This window comes from Schistocerca cancellata, chromosome 4, assembly GCF_023864275.1.
Source record: "Schistocerca cancellata isolate TAMUIC-IGC-003103 chromosome 4, iqSchCanc2.1, whole genome shotgun sequence".
Taxonomy (NCBI): domain Eukaryota; kingdom Metazoa; phylum Arthropoda; class Insecta; order Orthoptera; family Acrididae; genus Schistocerca; species Schistocerca cancellata.
In genome coordinates, this window is record NC_064629.1 from 629300328 (window position 1) to 629318301 (window position 17974).

The following is a 17974-nucleotide window of genomic DNA, read 5'->3' on the forward strand; positions in this document are numbered from 1 at the left end:
AACAACAAAGTATGTACCAATTATTGCTACCTGACATCCTAATTAGCTTTGTTGGATTTGACACAAAACAACTCCCATGCAAATACTAACCGATCAGCCTATATCAGTTGCACATGGTCAAACTATTTTAAACTGTTAGGCTATAATCCACTAGTCAATAATGGTGGGTTTAATAGGGAGTGTTTCAAATGGTAGAGAAGTAGTTTGAAGATGGTTTGAAGAACCTACCAGGCACTTGAGTGTGAATTGTGGAGTTATCATGTAGATGGAGGTGTGTGGTCTCGAGCTTCAGAACTCCCATGCTATACTCTTCTGCTGCCATTTCATTAAGCCAGGTGATCACTGCATTTTTGGCAAAAAGGTGGAAATTGCTAAGAGCAAGGTCCTGACTAGAATGTGAATGATCACAAATTTCCCTTCTGAGTTAATCCAGCAATTCCTGAGTTGCATCAACGGCGTGAGGACAGGTGTTGTCCTGAAGCAGCAAATTCATCCAGAAAGCATTCCTTGCCCCATATTTTTGATGGCTCGCCATTGTTTTCTTAGTCTCGCAATAATGATTTGCACTGATCTAAGTGCCTTTTAGCATAAAATCTACAAAAAGAACAGCCTTAACGAACTGGCGGCAGAGGAGTATAACATGGGAATTCTGAAGTTCATGACCAGATACCACACGTTTAAATGTAGGTGATTACTATGTAGAGAAGTGAAGGGAACTTTATGTACCTAACAGAATTTTTTTCCCATTAAATATTGTATTTCTCATTTTGTGTAACTAAATGGTCTTTATTTTCTGGATGACCTTCGCACTTTCGTAATGTATAGAGATCTAAATCAGTTTAACTTTGACTTCAATATTTTTACAACTACTTCAGCAATGGATACTAAAAAGACATCTTAAATTCTGTGGGAGTTCAGTGACTTTCAGTGCAATTGTATAGAGAGGGGAGGGGCTTTGCAATGCAGAAAATTTGAAAATCATCTACATCAGATGGGAATATTCTTGGTGAACAGTTCCACAGTTGTTTAGAATAGCTCTTAGAGTCTGCAGTATGTTCTGAACCAAATACATATGTGCAAGTGTTGTTTCAGTAACATTTTACTGAAATCAAAGATTGATAATAATCTCACTTATTTTCGTGTGACACAAGCAGTCACATATTATTATCTGGTCATTCCAGCCATCGAGATTTTAAGAAAAATATTAGAAACAAAGTTGATTGATGCAAAATAAGCATTTATTTCTAATAGGTTAAATGAAATATGTTAATAGATGTTAAATAAATAGTGTGTGTGCTTTGCGTATTACCTTAAGTGTGTGATTTACTCATGACCATGAAATTAAGAATGTGTTCAAACATTTTGAAATAGAGTGGACCAAAACTGTTGGCTGAAGTAGAACCATGTTTCCCATATGCAATGAGCAGGACAACTGTTGTCACTGGGAAGCTTTCTTTGTGACATAGACAGAGCGCATGCACTCACACACTCATGATGACAGAAATGGCCACACGTTGCCAAATGGACAGCTCTTGTGCCCACCCCTTCTGGTCTATATGAGCGTACTTTTGTTATCAGTTTAATTCTGATTGACTTCATTCGACATCCCAGAGACCCCAGTTACTTGGATTGGTGAATGTAATTCATTTAATGTAATGTAAGACTTCATTACACCCAGGAAGTGGCTGTTTTGTACACACACGTCATCCACAAATTGCAGGAAGTCATAAATGAAGAGTATATGCTCCTTTTTACATAAATAATATTTTCAAAAGCTATTCATTTTTAGTTGGGAATGGGTCAAAGAGCGTGAGATTTGTATACATGCTTCAACACTGTATCGTAATATGTTAATCATGTAGATATATAATGTGCTTCTTTTCACCTCCCTTCTTGTAAGTAAAAATGAGTTATATTTTTCCATTTATTCTTGCATATTCCACGTGAATATAAACGTTAAACTTTTTCTTAAGATGATTTAAGGGTGAGAAAGTATTACTAGTGTGCCATTTCCAAATAATATAATCTTCCCTTGTAAATAAGGGACCTAGTCAGTTAGGGAGAACATTTACAGGGTGACAATTAATGAACTGTATGAAAAAAAACAATGTAAATTAGTTATAAACTATGGCATGCACACACTTTATTCAGCATATAAATGTCACTACAGATATTCAGATGTAGGTTATGATGTATTCGATATGCCTGCTATCATTGGTGATGATGTGGTGCAGACAAATAGCGAAATTCTGCATGACCCGCTGAAGTTTTGGAACATCGGTGCTGTCGATGACCTCCTCAGTGGTTGTTTTCAGCTCAGCAATGGTTTTGAGGTTATTGCTGTACACCTTGTCTTTAATGTAGCCCTAAAAAAGGAGTTGCATGTGTTCAAATCCACAGAATGTGGCGGGCAATCGAGGACCATGCCAGTGGCCTCTGGATACACCAGAGCCAGAGTGCAGTCCCCAAAGTGCTCCTCCAGGACATCAAACACTCTCCTGCTTCAATGGGGTCAAGCTTTGTCTTGCATGAACCACATCTTGTCGAAATCAGGGTCACTTTGGATAATAGGGATGAAATCATATTCCAAAATCTTCACGTACCATTAAGTGGTCACTGTTCCATCAAGGAATATTGCACTGATGGTTCCGTAACTGGACGTTGCACACCACACAGTCACATGTTGAGAATGAAGAGACTTCTCGATCACAGAATTCAGATTCTCTGTCCCCCAAATGTGCCAATTTTGCTAATTGATGAACCCATCCAAATGAAAGTGGCCAACGACAACAATGCGCATGTGCATGCACATACTAATTCCCATCATGCCCTGTGGCCAACTATGCAGTTGGAAACTTGCTAATGCAAACCATTCCGAAGTTATGATGATTTTATTTCATTTAGTTCAATAATTGTCACCCTGTAATTTGCAATGATGGAACTGAGAAACAATTCATCACTTACACTCAACCCTTATGGCGCAGGATGTTTTTCTTGTTTGCCTAATTCATATTTCTGTCAAAATAACATAGTTGCTGTTCTGCGAGAAAGAAATGTTCTCTAAAATTAATTTCACTGAGAGTTTTAGAAGGAATTTAAAAAAAATTATTCAACAAAGGCTGCATACACAGAATATGGGCAATAAGAGGCTGGAAATGGATGATGATTATTTATTGTAGACCTACTATAAGGTAACATAACATATATGTAATGAGCTCTGCTTTGTAAGCAGTTTGTGTGTTCTCATATGCCCCAAATGTTTAATAATTTGGAAATTTGCTGACATGTGGAAGTGCTAACAGTTAATATTACAGAATAGTTTTCTGGAAAACCAGTTGTGGCATTAGTTTTACTAAACATTTCTGTTATATTGAAAGGCAGCTACATTATGATCGTAAAAATTAAGATTCGTGGAAGATATTTGTAGGTCACCCTAAGAGAGGAGTATATACTTTGTATCGTAATGATAAACAAGAAGCAGAACACGTGCTGGTCGTCCTTTGATGATCTACTTCATTATCACTTTCCAGGTGTTGCCTAAAGCTTTAAATTGTAAAATCCATGTAGCCCATTTGCAGAACACATTTGATTTTCACGGTTCATAAGGCTGTCAGTGGACTGTGTGTTTGTAGTCACATAGTGTTATATTTGCAATGCAGTAGATATCACCAATCAGCACACCTTCTCATTTATTTATAACTTCTGTGAAAGAAACATCTGTATATGAATATTAACACACATTAATCAAATATTAACATGCATTAATCTGAGAAAAAGAAATTAGTTGAGAGCGGTAGATCTCTTCATAACATTTATTATATTTGTTTTTACTAGTCATAAGGCTGTAATGTAAATGACCTTTTTTCTCCTCCACAGAAGCTTGCTGTTTCTCCAGGAAATGCTTCCAGTTCGCCTGACTTGTGCATAGATTTAAAAGGGGCTCTTGTGGAAGAAGCTGAAAAATTGTCAAGTCGTAAATATGTGTTTGCTATTACCACTGTGCAAGGACTGAAAGTTTTGCTGCAATGTGATGACAAATCACTGTATACAGACTGGTACCATGCTGTTAGAAATGCTATTAGAAGTATAGTAAGTGTTACTGCTCTCACAGAATTGTATGTGCATGTGTGACATTAATTATGCTTCATGCTTTTGTGCATAATATCTATTAAGTACTTAAATGAAATCATCATATTTGATAACATACAGTTCATTAATGGTGAAGGACGATATGAATTAGGAAAATAACCTGGCACTTAGTCTAATCTCAGTAATGATGCTTCTTGGTTTGATGATTCCAATCTCACATGTGATACAAAGTATTAAAAGCAACTGTGCTTCAGGTAGCAAGTGAAGTTAGATTTGTAATACAACCTTAAGAGTTATATTTGAATATACTGTAGCAATTGAATACATGTTAAGTTGTTGGCTGGGGATGGGTTGATTAAAAAAAAGAAATTGGCAGCCTTCATTTGAATGATTGAAAAATAAGGTAATGCTCTTCTGCCGAATACACTGATGGAAAAAATCACAACACAAAAAATAATTAATATAGAGTAATGAAATTTCAGGAGTACATTTGTCTAGGTAACATATTTAAGTGAAACACATTGGAAGATCACAGGTTAATGTAAGTGCGAGAAAGTCATTGCAAATGTGAAATGCTGGTACATTAATTACTGGTGTAACCATCAGAATGTTGAAGCATGCAAAGATGCATGCATTTTGTTGTACAGGTACTGGATGTCAGTTTGTGGGGTGGAGTTCCATGCCCGTTGCACTTCATCAGCCAATATGTGGACAATTAATGCTGGTTGTGGTTGACACTTTAGTTGTCGTCCAATGATATTCCATATGTGCTCTACTGGAGACAGATTGGTGATTGAACAGGCCAAGGCAACATGTCGACAGTTTGTGAAGCATGTTAGGTTACAACAGCGATGTGTGGGTGAGCATTATACTGATGGAAAACACCCCCTGGAATGTTGTTCTTGAATGGCAGCACAGCAAGTTGAATCACCAGACTGACATACAAATTTGCCATCAGGGTGCATGAGATGGTAACAAGAGTGCCCTTGCTGTCATACAAAATTGCACCCCAGACTGTAACTCCAGATGTAGGTCAAGTGTATCTAGTACACAGACAAGTTAGTTGCAGGCCCTCAACTGGCCTTGTCCTAACCAACACACATCCATCATTGGCATGGAGCCAGAAACAGCTTTCATCAGAAAGCACAACAGAGCTCCACCATGCCCACCAATGAGCTCTCGCTTGACACCACTGAAATCACAAATGGTGGTGATTTGGAGTCAGTGGAATGCACTCTACAGGGTGCCTGGCTCGGAACTGCCCTTGAAGCTACCAGTTTGTAACAGTCGGTTGTGTCACTGTGGTACCAACTGTTGCTCAAATTGTTGCCGCAGATGCGGTATGATACACCAGAGCCATCTGCTGAACATAGTGGTCTTCTCTCTCAGTAGTGCCATGTGGCCATTCAGATCCCAGTCTTCTTGCAGTCGTAAATCACCATGACCACTGCTGCCAGCAGTCATCTACAGTGGCGACATTCCTACCCAGTCTTTATGCAGTATCGCAGAAGGAAGATCCAACTTCTCATTGCCCTATTACAAGACCTCATTCAAACTCGGTGGGTGTTGATAATGGCATCTTTGTCACCTTAAAGGCATCACTATCACCATCAAGTCACCACATTCAATCTCAGAGGCAACTAAAGCTTATGACCATTACAGTATGAATTGAAAACAAACTTGATTTGCGTACCAGTAGTGGCGATACTAGTGCCACTACTAGGTGAGTGGTGTGAAATTTGAATAGACACCATGTTTCAGATGTAGAAACACACCTACCAACTTCCGTTTATGTTCCACAACTCCTCGGTGTTGTGATTTTTTTTCTGTCAGTGTATATGACTGTTAAACACCCACATCTGTTGTATCTTGTTATTAAAGAGTACACAATTTATGTAAGTCGGGAAATTGAAGGTAAGCCTAAATTGGCAGTTGAAGCATATTGTTAGGAAGATGCTGAGATCGAAATGAATAGGATTTCCAATGTATTTTGGTCTTTGTAAAGTTCTGTTGATGCATTTTCATAGTCAATTCTATACTAAAGTTGGTAAGCAGATCTTGTTACCAGTAAGTCAGAGTTTCTGACTAGTGTGCTCTCTCCAGTTACTACCAGTACTTTCATAGGTGCTCACAAGCAAGTCAGAGGCTGGCTGGAGCAAAATAAATAGGCACTTATTTGACCAGAACAGAGCTGGCTTATTTCAGGTCTATCAATGATTTTTTTTACTGTGAAAAACAGCAAGCTGCATCATGATAAGCCTACGGTAAACTGCAGGTCCCCTTACAACTGGCTGGGTGAGTCAGTTCTGAGATCAGAAAAAGGAAAGGTCATTGCATCTCCAACTGGAAAAAGCCTAGTAAAGCACTGTGGTGTTTAAACTAAGCTTCAGGATTCTTTTCTTTGTTTGGAAATGGCTATTATTTATGATTTACTAAAAGTTAAATGTCACTAAAATATTTGCCTTTACTATAATAGGATAGAGTCAATAATTTTCTATCTTGATAAAAAAAACGCATATTTCATTGTTTATTATTCATTTTTTCTTCTTTCCACCTCAAAACTAACAAAACTTCTGTTACTGTAAATTTTCTCATTATCATCAAAACATTTCAGACTCTTCTAAGAGTTTCATCCTCTTAGAAAACAAAATCTAGTCTGCGACCAGCATTATTCTATACCTTTTCTAGTCGGACAACTTTTGTTATGCATTGTGTTTGGGGAAAAAAAGGTGATGATATAATTTTTCATCATTTCTGTAATCGTTCTCACCCCCCCTCCAACCCCCATTACAGCTACAGTCTGTCACAAAGTATAACAAAGACTAACTGACAATCATGACACATTTTTAAGAAGTATGTACCCATCCTAATGTCACCTGTTGAAGCTGCTATTAAGTCTGGTCAGAGATTAAGGCTTGGCTTTAGTTTCCTCTTACAGTGCTGGTGTAGCATTGCAGCTACTTTCTATATGAGTCCAGAATATGACCTAGTTTTCAGGTGAATAATTGGTAATGTGTCTTACTGATTTGCTTAGCTATTTTGAACCATTAAGTGCATTTTGTTAATTACGTCTGTCTAGGGAGTCACAGAAAGATTGACTTTTGCCTTCTCTTTGTTTTGGTTGTTACTTCATGTTAAATTTTGTGTGTGTGTGTGTGTGTGTGTGTGTGTGTGTGTGTGTGTATAACATTATTCATGTAGATAGAACAGAAATGTAGAAGAGAAATATTTTAAATGTAAAACTCTATCCCCCAATGAACTACAGACCTTGTGACAGTTGGTTGACTTGTATGCCTCAGTGATACAGATAGCCTTACCATAGGTGCAACCACACCAGAGAGGTGTGTGTGGAGGGAGGCACAATTTGATTAAAAGAAGGAATAGGTTGATAGGACACTTCCTGAGACATCAAGGAATAGTTAACTTAGTAATGGAGGGAAATGTGGTGGCTGAAAATTGTATAGGGAGGACAAGGCGTGACTGTAGTGAGCAGGTTCAAATGGATGCAGGCTGCAATAGTTATACAGAAATGAAAAGACTTGCACTGAACAGACCAGCAGGGAGAAGTGCATCAACCCAGTCTTTGGACTGAGTACCACTACCACCACCACCACCACCACCACCACCAACAACAACAACAACAACTACTACTACTACTACTACTACTACTACTACTATTATTACTACTACTACTTTCTATAGTAAGAATACCTTTCTTAGATAGTGAAGAGAACATACAATAGAATGCTTAAATGGAAGAATAATAATGCTGTTGTAATTCACAAAAAAAGAAATAACCGTGAGACAACACCTCCAGAACAAGTATATTTAATGATCTCGCAGTATAATAGTGCACAACAGCTACAATGTATGACATGGCTGTATGGCACGACAGGAACAGTGCAGTTATAGGTAGTGTAGTAAATAGCACAGTGAGCTAGAGCAGACTGAGGGTGATCACTGGATGATAATCACATACATAGACAGTGTGTTGCAAGTGGCACTAGGAGGCCTCAGAGCAACCATTGAGCATGGTCGCTTGGCTGAAGTGTCTTCTGCTGGTGGCCATCATATGTGCCAGTTATGCAGTAATGGCCGATGTGGGAGACGTTGGCTAGTGTATGATGGATTACCGCACCCCCTCTTTCATGGGGCAGGGGTGAACTGCTTCTCAGCAAAGTGACCCCCAACCAACTGGGCACCTGGGTAGCACTCCGAACCAGACCGATGTCTTTGGAGGCATTGGATGGCTGCTCTGCTTTTACTAGCGCCTAGTCTGTGTGGATGGAAGTGTACAGCCATAATTTGCCCTCCCAGTGGTGCAGTCAGAGTCTTAGTGGCTCCAACACTTGTAGCAGAGGACACTTGTCATGTTGACGTTGGGACCTGGTATGAAAGGGAGCTGCAGTGGTGGGGATGTCACTGGTCGAGCCAGTACCGCAGCCTGGTCTTCTTCCGACATCTGGTCTTTCAGGCAGCCTATAAACAGAGGGATATGGGAGTGTGACCAGGATAGGCAAACAGGTGGTAGCCCAGTGGGTTACCACATCCCTTCTTTCATGGGAACAAGAGGGGAGATTGAAGAGAGCCTGGTGAAAAAGAAACGAAAGCTGGCATTGCTACAATGTGTTTCTACTGGAGGGCTCAAGGTGGTGGCAGCTGGGTCCCCTTCCACAGGTGGCACTGATTTTGATGGCATGTCACCGTCCAGTCCCCCATGACTAGAGTGAACGTGCCCCGTGCCCACACAGCCAGAAGTACGGAGACAATGCTGTGGACAGACCCACAGATGGTGGTAGCATGAAGTAGAGGAGTGTGCAGAATTGGTAGTCATGGAGGAGCTCTGCTGGACTTTTCCCCAGTATTGGAATCAACCTATGGGGGGGGGAGGGGGGGAGGGGGGGGGGGGGAAGAAAAAAATAAGTTGGTGCCTCACTCACAGGAGTGTCGGCCATATATTTCTTCATCTATGTTGTAAAAGTTCACATGAGTCTTTTGGCCTTGCCATTTGCTTGGGGATGGAAAGGCAGAGAGAGCAAGTACTGAATGCCATTTCTGCAGCAGAACTTGCTGAAAACCTGGAAACGAAATTGTTGTCCATTGTCCAATGCCAGTGCAAGAGGAGGTCCTTGAGTACTGAAAATTCTGCTGAGAGCTTGATCATAGCCTCCACACTCGTGGACCAACAGTTGGTGATGTACATAAAGTCGGAGTGCACATCGAGGACAATAAGCTGTGTTGTAGTCAGTAAGGGGCCCATGAAGTTGACATGAACCCATTTCCGCAGATGTGAGGGCGTCAGCCAGGTTGAGAATGTTTGGCGGTGAGCCACTTATTGTTATTCGCACTGATGACTTGTTGAGAAGACGTTCCCCATGCCAGTCTGTGCCCAGGTGAGCAGTTTAGTTTGTAAGTTGCCTCTGTGACCTTGGTGCAAAAGCTGTAAGATTATTGGACACAGAGTTTCTGTCAGGACCACCTTGGGAAGCCGTAGATTCATGGTTAGTAGGATAACTGATGGCAGAGGTGGAAGTTATGTTGCAAGAGGTTGGAGGCTCTGCCGGTAATGTGCTGTGGCCAGCACTGTCGTATGTACACTCCTGGAAATTGAAATAAGAACACCGTGAATTCATTGTCCCAGGAAGGGGAAACTTTATTGACACATTCCTGGGGTCAGATACATCACATGATCACACTGACAGAACCACAGGCACATAGATACAGGCAACAGAGCATGCACAATGTCGGCACTAGTACAGTGTATATCCACCTTTCGCAGCAATGCAGGCTGCTATTCTCCCATGGAGACGATCGTAGAGATGCTGGATGTAGTCCTGTGGAATGGCTTGCCATGCCATTTCCACCTGGCGCCTCAGTTGGACCAGCATTCGTGCTGGACGTGCAGACCGCGTGAGACGACACTTCATCCAGTCCCAAACATGCTCAATGGGGGACAGATCCGGAGATCTTGCTGGCCAGGGTAGTTGACTTACACCTTCTAGAGCACGTTGGGTGGCACAGGATACATGCGGACGTGCATTGTCCTGTTGGAACAGCAAGTTCCCTTGCCGGTCTAGGAATGGTAGAATGATGGGTTCGATGACGGTTTGGATGTACCGTGCACTATTCAGTGTCCCCTCGACGATCACCAGTGGTGTACGGCCAGTGTAGGAGATCGCTCCCCACACCTTGTTGCCGGGTGTAGGGCCTGTGTGCCTCGGTCGTATGCAGTCCTGATTGTGGCGCTCACCTGCACGGCGCCAAACACGCATACGACCATCATTGGCACCAAGGCAGAAGCGACTCTCATCGCTGAAGACGACACGTCTCCATTCGTCCCTCCATTCACGCCTGTCGCGACACCACTGGAGGCGGGCTGCATGATGTTGGGGCGTGAGCGGAAGACGGCCTAACGGTGTGCGGGACCGTAGCCCAGCTTCATGGAGACGGTTGCGAATGGTCCTCGCCGATACCCCAGGAGCAACAGTGTCCCTAATTTGCTGGCAAGTGGCGGTGCGGTCCCCTACGGCACTGCGTAGGATCCTACGGTCTTGGCGTGCATCCGTGCGTCGCTGTGGTCCGGTCCCAGGTCGACGGGCACGTGCACCTTCCGCCGACCACCGGCGACAACATCGATGTACTGTGGAGACCTCACGCCCCACGTGTTGAGCAGTTCGGCGGTACGTCCACCCGGCCTCCCGCGTGCCCACTGTACGCCCTCGCTCAAAGTCCGTCAACTGCACATACGGTTCACGTCCACGCTGTCGCGGCATGCTACCAGTGTTAAAGACTGCGATGAAGCTCCGTATGCCACGGCAAACTGGCTGACACTGACGGCGGCGGTGCACAAATGCTGCGCAGCTAGCGCCATTCGACGGCCAACACCGCGGTTCCTGGTGTGTCCGCTGTGCCGTGCGTGTGATCATTGCTTGTACAGCCCTCTCGCAGTGTCCGGAGCAAGTATGGTGGGTCTGACACACCGGTGTCAATGTGTTCTTTTTTCCATTTCCAGGAGTGTATTGCCATAGGCAATATCTGTGGTAAGATGGTGTCCTTGGCCATGGCTGCTGCCACACAGATCTCTGTGATGAGAAAAGAAGGTGAAGTGGTGTACAACAATTTTGTATGTCACCATGATTGTGATTTGCTTTTGAGTGGAATGTATTATTTCTTACATGTCACCAAGCAGTGAGCTGTGGATTGAAGGGGTGCCACTTCCAGCTCCATATATGTTAGAGTGTTTAACTGGGATACAGAGGTACCGGTGTCATTCTTTAGCTGAACTTGTTTATTGTACAAAGTGAGCATGATGAAGAGTTTCATAGGTGACACCACTGTGGTTTGAGACTCCAGTGAATATCAATTAGGTCCTGTCGCGACTAGCGTTTTCGTCCAGAGTGCAGCAGACAGACACAGTATGCCCTGCTCTTCCTTCCAGCATGCCTTGCGCTGTACCCACCTGTCAGGCAGTCTTCTATGTCATGTTTTCGAAACCTGTCCAGTCACAAAGGAAATGAGTGCTAGACGGGGAGGCCGAGACTTCTTTCTTTGTTTACAAGATGGAGCTGGAACATGGCGGTGTAAGCGCTGTATTGTTGCCACATTTGCTGTGTCGGCAAAGTTTCCCTCTACTGGGTCTGATGCAATGGCAACCACCTCGCTCCAGAATTCTAATCAATGGCCTACGACTTGGGAAACTTCTAAGAATTGGGCAATTTTTAAAACATTCTCCAAAGTAGGGTCCTCAAGTTGTAGGACTTTCTGACACACCTCCTTATTAGAACTGTTGATATTTTTAAAAATATCAGAAATCTGATTTACTGAAATTTAAAAAAGCCCTCAATATATCAAAAAGAGAAGTATAAGTATATCAACGGAAAAAATATCGATGTGCCAGCCTATAAAAGTCTCGGCTGCACATTGTAAATATACTGCCGGTTTTAGAACTGTATGTGTAAGTATTGATTTATTATTAGATATTCTGTACATCAACAAGCTAGCCGCCTGCCTAACTCCCATAGAGCAAGAAATGATAGGAAAATGAAGCACATTCGTGCTTGGTGATAACCACTAACTGCTTTTAAGTGGCACAATAAAAGGTGTCTGATGGGTCCATTGTTTGGTTTCGTCACATATTGGATTTGTCCAGAACACTTCATGTCTACTTCAGTTTTTTCATTTCTGTAAATGCCAGTGAACTAGCAGTTGTAGTGCCAAAATTGCATGGTGAAGTTAAACGTTCCAGTTTCTGCCGGTAGCAACATGAGCCATTTAAGTCAGCATTTCCCATCACATTTCTCGTGATTTTCCTAAATCGTTCCAGGCAAATGCCGGGATGGTTCCTTTGAAAGGGCACGGCCGACTTCCTTCCCTGTCCTTCCTTAATCCGATGAGACCGATGACCTCACAGTTTGGTCTCTTCCTCCAAACAACCCAACCCTCATATTTCTCAGCCCACTACAGAGACTAGTCTTGTCATTTAGAACTTTGTTCATAATTTTCAGCAACTGTTTTTGAAGAATGCCGATGTGAAGAAATAGCACACTAGCTGTGTTAAAAATTGTTGTTTTTTAATGCAGCTGATGTGGTATGTCTTAACATCTGAAATCATATTATTCCATCCCCCCCCCCCCCCCCCATGCTATCAGACTTCTTCTTTGTGCCACCTAACTTGCTTCACATGGTCAAAGAGAAAGACTGGACGTGATGCAAGCTCAAAAAGTAGTAGGATTCCTTCACACAATTAAAGTAAAATTATGTTTTACTACATTTTCAAAAGAACAATTTCAAATGTTTACTGAAAATTGTCAAAAAAAAAAAAACCCTCAATACTGACATTTCGATATCGATATATTGCTTGGGGGGGGGGGGGGGGGGAAGATATTTTATCAACAGCCCTACTACTTACCAAGAGCCACCCAAATAATGTCATCCCTAATCGTCACCTCTGCATACACTTCCTTAGTTACTGGAGTCACAAACAGCATTGTTTACTGAGTCCCTGCACACGCAGTATGACTGATTATGCTGTTTGTGACAACTGATAAAATTCCACATGGAATGCAATGACATGGCAGTGTCAGTGAAAGTAGGTAGTTAATAAAGCACACATTTCGCCAAGCATCACATGTGCCGATTCCATTTACACAAAAGCTGGTATGTATTGGGTGAGATCCATTACAGTAAAAGCGATCTTATCACAGCTAGAGCCATTACCTGGAATGCGGCGAAGTGCTGCCGGAGGCACTTCTCATATGCTTGCTGCTCTATCGCCTTCTCATCGTAAGGTGGGAATGATGGTGAATTTGCACCCAATGGCTGGGACAGCAATTAGGACAACAAGGCCTCCAGATATTACTGTCCCTCTAACTGCTGTCGCAGAAATTGCTGTAGTGACTTCCATCGACACTTCTGGTGAAGTAGCTTGTTGCACACAGTCAATGGTTACATAACAAACACGAAAAATGGCTGTGATCGTCTCCAATTATACTGTAACTCGAAAAGAAAAGAAAACCCTGCAGATGACACTTCCAGAACAAGTGTGTTTAATTATCTCGCGTGACGATAGTTCGCAACAGATTCAATCTATGGCATGGTAAAGTTCTAGCTAGCATACTACATAGCACGATGAGTGAGAGCAGACTGAGGGCAGTTGTCATGCGGCAGTTGCATATGTAGATGGCTTGCCGCAGGTGGTGCTGGGAGGCACTTGTGCATACCTCACGCATGGTTACTCTGCCGCAATGTCTCCCCCTGGCGGCCAAGCTTGTGTCGTATGTACCAGCCATGTGATGATGACTGATATCGGAGACATCGGCTGGTGTCCGATGTCTGTGTGATATCTCAGTGGGTTACCATAGATGTTTGTCAAATAACATATACTTGTACACGTTTCATATCATGATTGGATTAACTGCTTATCATTATATAAATCAATGCTACAACAGTAGACTTCCATTATTCTGGCATCCAACAGTCTAGGCAGCCCAGTAGCTGGTACCATTCCAGGTTCAGAACCACTCGGAAGTGTCTGCTACGAGTCTGCTATTGTTAGATGCAATTGGCATTGTTCAAGATCAGTCAGGAGCATTCAGACTTTACTCAGCTGGTCTCAGCTGTCACCATACACAGGTTCAGTTCATTGTTTTGATTGTGAGCAGTTTCCACCATTTTATATTGTGATCTAGGATCCGTATTACAGTAGTGAATGTAAATGTCAAAATGACGTCTGGAAGTTTTATTGACATTAAGCAGTGACAGTGTTCTCAAAACTGAAATCTTCTTCAAGTTCCGAATCAGGAGAGAAACGTAAACATGTAACTCTGATAGTCAACTGGAAACTGAGAATCATCAGATGCCTGCAGAAAGGTGAGAGTGGAAATATTTCAATAAATGAAATTAATATTGGCTTGTCAACCTTTTATGACATAAAAACAGAAAGATGAACTAATGAAATTTGCATCTCAGTTGTTACCAACTCGTCTTCCAGACAAACATTAAAAAACCCAAAACCTGAACAGATAGTGTGTTGTACAAATGGCTCAGTGCAGTATGCTCTGAAGGAAAGCCAGTAAAGGGGCCAGTGGTTATTGAAAAGGCAAAGAAATTTCAACCAGATTTAGGTGTTGCAGAAGGTGCATGCAGTTTTTCTGATGGTGCGTGCATGCAGTTTTTCTGATGGTTGGGCCAGAAACTAAGTTTTGGCATGGAATTTGATGAGTTGATGGAACTGGAGAAACACTTTCAGGGAAATAGGGCTCAGCAGAAAAATATGAAGATAAGTTTGAAGAAATAATTGCAGATAATGACCTTAACAGCTTTTCAGATTTAAAATTTAAATGAAACAGTGCTACTATGGCAGTGTTCACCAACGTGTACTATAGCTGGGGAGGTGAAAAGGCAGCTGAAGGGTTAAAAAAATTGGTAAATCTGGGAAATGTCAGGCATTTAAGAACTTTATGAACTTGCCTGTCTGTTCATTATGATGTTCAATCAAATGTGTGGATGACCACCATTCTTTTCAAAACTTTTTTTTTTTCATAATTTTGTGTGACAAGTCAAAGCAAGCTTCAAAAACCTTGGTCTACCGGAAGACAGCAGAGCTACCCTTCTTTTGGCTGTAAAGTGCATCCACCAGTAGCTGGCTTATTTTCTGGAATCGTATTTGCTGCACTTGTCACACCTAATGTTATGTCACTAATTTAACCACTGGATCAACTCCGAGTGTGTGTGTTTTTTTATAGGAGGCTCTTTCATTCACTTCCTGTTAAATATTGAGTGTGATGTAACTGACTTTCAAAAAAAGTGTAGTGTACAAAATGCTGTCTAAGCTGTCACACTATCTTGGGTTAAAGTACAAAACATCACTTCACAGCAGTGCAGGAGAAAAGTTCGGCCAACTGTGGATCCTACATTTGATTCAACATCACAGGCAGTTGAGGAGGAACAACAACATCCTGAAACAGTGTCTGAAGTTTTGGATGTTGTAAGCAGTGTAACCAACCACAATCCTATGGAAAACGTGTCTTAAGAGTAACGTGCGGAGTGGATTCAAATATATAACAGTGAACCTGTCAAGCAGGAACCAACTGATGATGAGGACACTATCCAAAGTGTAGTAAACCCCCAACCTATGCACTATCTTGGATAGCGAGACTCGGATTAGGAAACAGAAGAAAAGGAGGGAATCGGCTGCGCAGAAGCCTTAAATAAATTCATTATTTTTGCTGAGTGTAATGCTAATTTTAGTGCCTCTTTTACTTGTTGATATACACATAATTAGAAATAGCCTTTATGCCAAGCAACAATGATCTCAAAAAGAAAAATGTATTAGAGATTTTTTTAAAAGTCAAACTACAGTATTGTACAGTACATTTGAGTAAACAAAATGTGTTCAATAAAAATTTAGTACTGCCCTAATTTTGAACTAAAGTCAATTAACTTAATGATTCTGCTAATCCACATTTTATTGCAAAACATCGTGTTACAGCTGTTTTCGCTGTATGGCTAAGCCTATATCAGTAGTAAGATAGTCCGGCATTTTCGAGACTTCGGCACTGGGCTGGTCCTGATTGAGCCAGATTATCAGACTTCTGTTGTTGTTTAACAATATAAGTACATTTATTAGAATTCTGATACACATTTGGTTATGATTTCCAGCTATGAAGAGTTACTCTGTGGTGTAAGAAATGAGAGTTTCTGGATATGTAAACTACTTCTCTGTTGTGAAGAAAAACATAAATTTGTTGTGTTAGTAGTAATTGGGTATGCCTGTCAGCAACAAATCACTTTATGTTAAAGTTTAATCTTGGTTTGCTCTCTCAACAACTATTTTTTTATCAAAAGAAGTGTAGCGTTTGGAAAAAGGAAAGGATAGAACATACAAATGCTGAAAGTGAGTCACTCCAAACTATGAATTAGCAAAGACACAAATATAGGAAACTATTGTGTACTATTTCATACACAACAGTAAGCAGCAGTGGGCAACAGAGTGCTGCATCAGCTGTCATCAGGATCAGACCCTCTGCTGTTAAATTAATTCTGGTCTGTAATAAGTTTCTCAGTAAGAGAATTAAGTTACACTGAACTAAATTCAATATCAGTTATGAGGAAATTCAAACTCGCTGTTAAGGATCAGGAATGTTTTGCACAAAGTACAGAGAATCTAGACCTCTTCCTTGCACACTGCTCACTGTCAAATAGAATGCAGACCAGTGGTTGAGAGATAAAAACATTATCTGTGAGAGAGGATAGGCTTATTAGGGAGATAGTTTTGTCCAGTTTGTTCATTTACACCAGTTTGTAATTGATCAGTTGCAGTTATGGAAGCATTCAGTTGTAAATGATTGGTAATCAACTGATTCTGCAGTTGGAAATGACATTCATAAAGGGATGTGTTTTTACCAAGTTTTGTGCTATTTCATTAGCCTTTTTTAAACATTTCTGGCTAGTGCGGAAAATCTTAGATTCATTATCAGTCATGAATAAGTTGTAAGATGACCTTACCAGAGATGACTCCTTGTCATTTGCAATTTGTTACTGTCATCATGTGTAAATTGATAATGTTTTGTTTTCAGACAAAGGAGTCAGGACTCAGAAATTCCTCTTCTACAAAAGATGTGGGAAGTTTTCTGAATCAAGCCATTTCTCCCAATCAAAACAGAAAAGTTCCAAGGATTGACAGATCACGCTCTGTGAAAAGTATGTTTCTATTAATGTTGTACTGTCCTGTGTGTATATGCTGATTCCACTATGTGTTTGAAATCATGATCACTATCTGTAACCATGAGTGCATTTTAAATGGTGTTTTAACTAACCAGTGACATAGAAATTACTGAATTACTGAAACTTTGCATCATGAACCTGAGAAAACTACATTTCCCAGAAACACATCCTTTGTTCGTTTGGAAGGCTTTCACCTTTGTATTAGTATGAGTTTTCTTTGTTATATGTGTCTCCCCCCCCCCCCCCCCCCCCTCTCTGTCTATCTATCTATCTCTTTCTGTGTGTGTGTGTGTGTGTGTGTGTGTGTCTGTGTGTCGTGGAGGGGGGGTGGGGGGTGCTTGTTTAAAACGAATTCTGTATGTCTGTTATAATTCAGTAATTCATCTCACTTCAGGTGCTGTAATAGGTAAAAGAAAGTGATTAATTGGGAAGGCAAAGAGTGAAAGTGAAAAGAAAAAGAAGAATTATCTGAGCTCTAAAATTTCTGTGGGGAGTAAGACTCCAGTAGAGCAACAGAAAAGAGAATTATCTTTTAGTAATTGTTCATTTGTGTCATTATCTTAGTCCAGTGAAGTTGTGTATTTGGCTTCCAGGCTGCTGTGATGTATTCCATTTCTATTTTCTCTAATTTTTAAGTGTGTCCCTCTCCATCATGTGTGCA

General features: G+C 41.3%; 1 protein-coding gene across 2 annotated transcripts in view; it reads left to right on the plus strand.

Annotated features, from left to right (window-relative positions):
• LOC126183467 (rho GTPase-activating protein 12-like) overlaps positions 1–17974 on the plus strand; it is a 233599-nt gene that overhangs the window by 172034 nt on the left and 43591 nt on the right. For both annotated transcript variants that reach the window (XM_049925476.1, XM_049925478.1), the window contains exons 8-9: positions 3877–4089; positions 17166–17289. In XM_049925476.1, the coding sequence (XP_049781433.1) occupies positions 3877–4089; positions 17166–17289 (337 nt within the window). The remainder of the gene's footprint in view (positions 1–3876; positions 4090–17165; positions 17290–17974) is intronic.